Below are 5,260 nucleotides of genomic sequence, written 5' to 3' on the forward strand. Positions count from 1 at the left end.
AAAATGAAATATCAATAATGCCACAGCATCCTCGGTAATTCTGAAATATAGCTCTACCATATTTGGAACTTTTGAGATAAAATGAATAAAAGTGAAATGTCCAGAGAGATGAAGTATTCCATTTTTTTTGGACGTTATAATGACTACAGATAGCTTGACTGATTTATAGGAAATTTTACAGATTGTCATGCAATTTTAAAAGCTAAGGGTTCACACATGTAAAGAGGAAAAGGAAGTAAAAGAATAATAAAAAATATTCAGCAGATCTACTAAGTGATTAATTCCTTATTAAAACTTAAAATGAGCTCCCACAGTGAAAGGTAACAGAGAGTACAAAGAAGGCAAACTGTTTGCTCTACTGTTTAGTTTTCAAAGTACCTTTGAGACTCACTTTTTTTTTTAAGTCAACAGAGCAGGGAGTTCAATTCCCACTTAAAAAGTAATGAGACAAAATCTTGGGCAAGGTCACAGACAATGAATAAGAAAGCCGAGATGAGAACACTGGGCTTCTAACTTCCTAACCGGTAAGTGGCACATTCTCATTCTGGTGACAACATTTACTATCCACATAACCTCAGTAAGGCATTTAACTCTTCTGAAAACTCAGTCAAGCTTCAGAACAATTTTAAAAATATCTAGAAAAGGTTCCTCGGCTAAATAAAACTGACTCTTGGGGGCTGATTACAGAAGCTTTCATTCACAGACACATTTGTGAACCACTGAGAAGTCCAAAGCAGTGAAGTTTCAAAAAATAAAACTGGTAATTGGATCATTAAGAGAAGAGCAGCAAGATACACAATAAACTTTGTCAGCTGGGATGACATACACTATTGAGATGCCTTGTTTAAACCGATGTTCTGGTCATTAGAAAGGGTGTGTGCAGGTGTCATCAATATTTTTCAAAGAGATAGACATAAAGGTAAATTCTACTGAAACTATAATAAAGATTTGACTTTTCTTTTAATAAAATTTCAGCTAAAGCATACTGGTTTAAAATATTTCAAACATACTCATGGTCCTGAATAATTCTTATATATGTATGTACATGTAAGCACCTGCCCCCCAAAGTTTTTTAATAAATAATAATGACTCTAAACATAAACTAGCAATCTCCTATTGATGGCAATTTTAGGGGAGCAAAGGGAAAGTTCTGTATTAATGTCCTGAAAATTCCAGACTATAAATGATTCAGAAGAAAAATAGAAGAAGAGAAATAAGAACATATGAGAGTAAATAAGGTCCAGAAGATACAAAAGTAATGGTGATTTCAAAAAGCAACATGTCTTATATAAGAAACACAAATAGAAAAAGAAAAAAAAAAAAACAGGGGAAATTCAATCTTGCTTGATCATCAGGAAAAGCCAGAAATTATTCATTCAGGACAGTTCTTTATTGGAATGACAAGAGTACATAAAATAGTTCTTTACATAATTCAGTTTATTCCTCTGAAATTATCTAAAAACGTCACCTACTCTCTTTCTTCTCTGTCTTTGCTCCTTGTTGATTGGAACTCTTGCAGTTTCTTTTCCAGCTCATGGTTCTCCAACTCTAACTGCACTTTCTCCATCTTCAGTTCTCGGACATTTCTGTATAGGATTTAAAGGCAGAATGTTCATTTGGGATAAACCAACAAAATCAAAGCTAAGTAATTTTATATCAACTTTTTCTTTTAAGCAAAATTATGAGTAATAAATAGTGACAAAGCATGTTAACTACTTTCTTTGTTCTTTAAAATACAGTTTCTAAAGTTAGCATTTACTTTCTATTCAAGCAGGTATCTCTGCAAATCTTAGACTTTTATGTTTCCCATTGCATTGCTTGAGGTTTTAAATCATAATTCACTTTATATATGAGCTATGCCTTTCTATATGAACAAATATCTATGGCACACAATAGTAAACAAAGGAAAATTATTTTTAAATTTTATACTGTCTTTTCTCTAAGGATTCAAGTGTTTTTAAAGCACAGTGTTTAAAATAACCATTTTTTCAATGTAAGCAGAATACATACCTTTGCTAAATCTTCAGTAAATTTCTATCTTTACGTCATATATATATAATAAAAAAATTAAATATGAAAAAAAAAGAACAGAGCCTGCTTGGAGAAAGCACCTATTAGGGTTTGGGTACAGGACCCATCGAAAAGGTTAAATGGGAACTGAGACAAGCACCACCAATTGTTTCCTCTGAAGAAAAACAATAAGAAGATAAATTTGTAAGCAATAGCCCCCTAATAATAATAATATAATAATATCTGAAGCCCACCAAGCTTTTGGCATAGCCATTTCCTTCATTTTACATTCTATTCTCTAGTCAGCATGTCATTGACTCTTTCATGGGTCTAAGAGCTCACCTCGTTGTCTATCTTTTATTACCTATGATGAGTTTAAATCTCTATTTTCTGTATTACATGAGTGGCTTACTATAATCATGTAGCATGGGCACCCACACATGCTATTGCAAGAAACCAAAATAAGAGTAATGAAAATCAGAAAAGAGAACTAATTTATAGAGATGGTGAGGAGTCCCAAGGAGCAAGGGAGCCAAAGGTATGTCCCCAAATGAACACAATGCAGGGAGATATATAAAAAGTGACAAGGGGAAAAGGCTGTCCAGAGGGTTTAGGGAAGCTGGCAAAGATACTGGGGGAAAGGCTTGTTTTCATTATCTCTGCTCCACAAGGCGTAATTCAGCCCCTACTACATACCATACACTCACTAAATTAGGAGTAGAATATGAGACCCAATGGAGATTCTAGTATAGAGAGGAACACAGACAAGCATGAGTGTAGTTGAGATACAGTATGATGGTGAGCTCACTGCAGGTGTGCAGGGAGGTACCTGAGCATACCGAAAGGGCACATATCCAGCCCCTGGAACTGTAGGAACAATTTTGTTTACTAACATCCTGAGGACAGATTATGACTTCTTACACTTATTTCCACCATTCCTAGAACTCTGAATAAGTGTTTGTTGGATGAATGTTTATAAGTATGTACACACAGACTTGGAACATATCACTAACATCAAATGCACATCCCCTTCTCTTTTAGCAGAATAAAGGGAAATTGGCAGTACCAGCAATTGCAAACCTCCCCTCCCCACCAAAAAAAAATGTGAATCCTTATCATGATAACGCCATAAATTTGTATCACATTTTCTAGTTACACAGTACTTTTACAGTAAAGGGAGAATTAGGAAAGCTCTGAAGACATTGAATACCATAGGACCATTGATCTGGATTAGGGAACTCAGAAATTAAAATTAAAAACCAACAGTCTGTTCCCAACCTATGCTAGCTGGCTCTTAGTGATATTGGAGAGGAAGACCTTGGTTATTTTCAGGGACTCTAGATGATCTCAAAGGCAAACAGGATACTGAACTTCTGGCATCCCCGCCATGTCATGAAATTCCCAGAATACCCAGAGCTGCTTGGCTGTGGCTGAATGCATCTACCCGGCAATCTAGGACAGAAGGTATTCTTCCTGAGAAAGGTGAATTCAACATAGCATCTTTTAACCATGCGAAGTGCTCAATTAGTGAGGACTTCTTTTTTCCTGTTAAAAGGTCACTCACCCTAATAGTCTCCTTAATTTTTAGTTTCGTTCAGTTTTTCTCAGAGAAATATCTTTTTTTTAATTTTATTTTATATAAGTGTCACAAAAATATTTGTAACTTTCTGCTATAGTTTTAATAGTAAGCACAACCTTCATTTATAACGTTTCCCTTCTATTCCTGGGGCATAAATATTTTATTCCTTACTTTTTAAACTATTATCAGGCCAACTCTCTAATAGATGAACATAAGAGCTGTGAAAAAATAGAGATAAGAATTCACAAATTTAGAGTTCAACTCTAAACAGCCTTATGTAAAAATGCTTTCAGTTACAATATACAAAAACTTTAGAATTATTTCTCCCTAAGTAAATACGTATGCACTTACTTATATTTTAGCTTCACAGAATGTCCAGGTTTTCCCCATGGAAGAACTACAAAGTCTTTGCTGTTCATGATAACTGTCTTAATATTTTCTAGAAATTATTGTTATTTGTGGAAACTTCTGAAAAAGCAACAAAGACAAAAGCATTATGTCAGCGGTAAAGACGTTAACTTACAAATTTGAAACTACGTATAACTCAGAAACTGTTATGAGGGAAAAGGCTAAATCAAAGGTTAAGCAACAACAAAAAATTATATGTGGTAAATTATAATTTATATACATTTACATACCAATAAAGTTATAAATACAACATTTCTGATGGAAATAAAATTTTACCAATAATTATGTAGCAAAAGACTATGGCAATATTCAACTGAAAGTGATGAAAGCATTCATAAACACAAGTAGAGTACACATTCTGGCTCTTTCTATGTTAAGGTTATAAAAATATACATCATGTATTTGTTCTCATCCAAAAATAACATCAAGGCTAAATATAGTGAAAAAAAGAGATACAATCCAAACTTAAAACTCCTTTTTTTTTGCATATATGGTCATGTAAGATGAGAATAAAGGTATATAATGATTACCCAAAGGCATTTTAATATTCTCATTTATCAAAGAAAATTTTAATGATGCTCTTAGCCTAAGGTCATAAATTAGCATATTTAGAAAGACTTTTCAATAAGAAATAAAACAAAATAGATTTTCTGCCTAATTCTAAGTTAACCAGAAAATTAAATTATTCAGAACACCCTATTTCCTGAGTATCCCAATTATTCATGGTCCTATAATAATTTACTCTGCAATGCTGAATTACTGAATCACATGCAAAACTATTAAATATTTATATGAATAAAAATTTCCAAATTCTAATACTCTTTAGAAATAGAAGAGGCAATATCATAAAGTCCTTACGCTTAAGTGCTCAAACCATTTGATACTATCAGTTTATATATGTGTTCTTATATGCTCATACCCCTATAAATATTTGTTAAGGCTGTGCTATATGCAAAGTACTGGGCTGAAAGGCATGAAGGAGTCAAGGCCCAAGAAAATTTATTGTTTGGGCTCAAATGGCAGGGTCAAATATGGCATTTAATATGTAAAAGCTATAAAACAAGGTGGAAATGATAAGGGCCATAAAACTTGTACATATAATAATGGAAGTGAGAGAAAAGAGAGAATTCTAGCTGGCTAGTATTTAAAGTATAGCTTTAAGTAGAAACAGGGCTTATATATGATGATATGGATTGAATGGTCATTCTATACTGTAAGAAAGTACAGCTCTTAAATGGGGACTGACTGCTTCCATTTGATTGA

The 5,260-nt window shown here is 33.3% G+C and overlaps 1 protein-coding gene across 1 annotated transcript in view; it reads right to left on the reverse strand.

Annotated features, from left to right (window-relative positions):
- Positions 1 to 4,051, reverse strand: part of ZBBX (zinc finger, B-box domain containing) — a 90,956-nt gene extending 86,905 nt beyond the window's left edge. The window contains exons 1-2 of the mRNA XM_015570757.1: positions 3,941 to 4,051; positions 1,473 to 1,586 (exon numbers count right to left, since the gene is read on the reverse strand). Coding sequence (XP_015426243.1) covers positions 1,473 to 1,586; positions 3,941 to 4,008 — 182 coding nt within the window. The 5' untranslated portion in view covers positions 4,009 to 4,051. The remainder of the gene's footprint in view (positions 1 to 1,472; positions 1,587 to 3,940) is intronic.
- Positions 4,052 to 5,260: the final 1,209 nt, after the last annotated feature.

Source organism: Myotis davidii, unplaced genomic scaffold (assembly GCF_000327345.1).
Source record: "Myotis davidii unplaced genomic scaffold, ASM32734v1 scaffold1307, whole genome shotgun sequence".
Lineage (NCBI taxonomy): Eukaryota > Metazoa > Chordata > Mammalia > Chiroptera > Vespertilionidae > Myotis > Myotis davidii.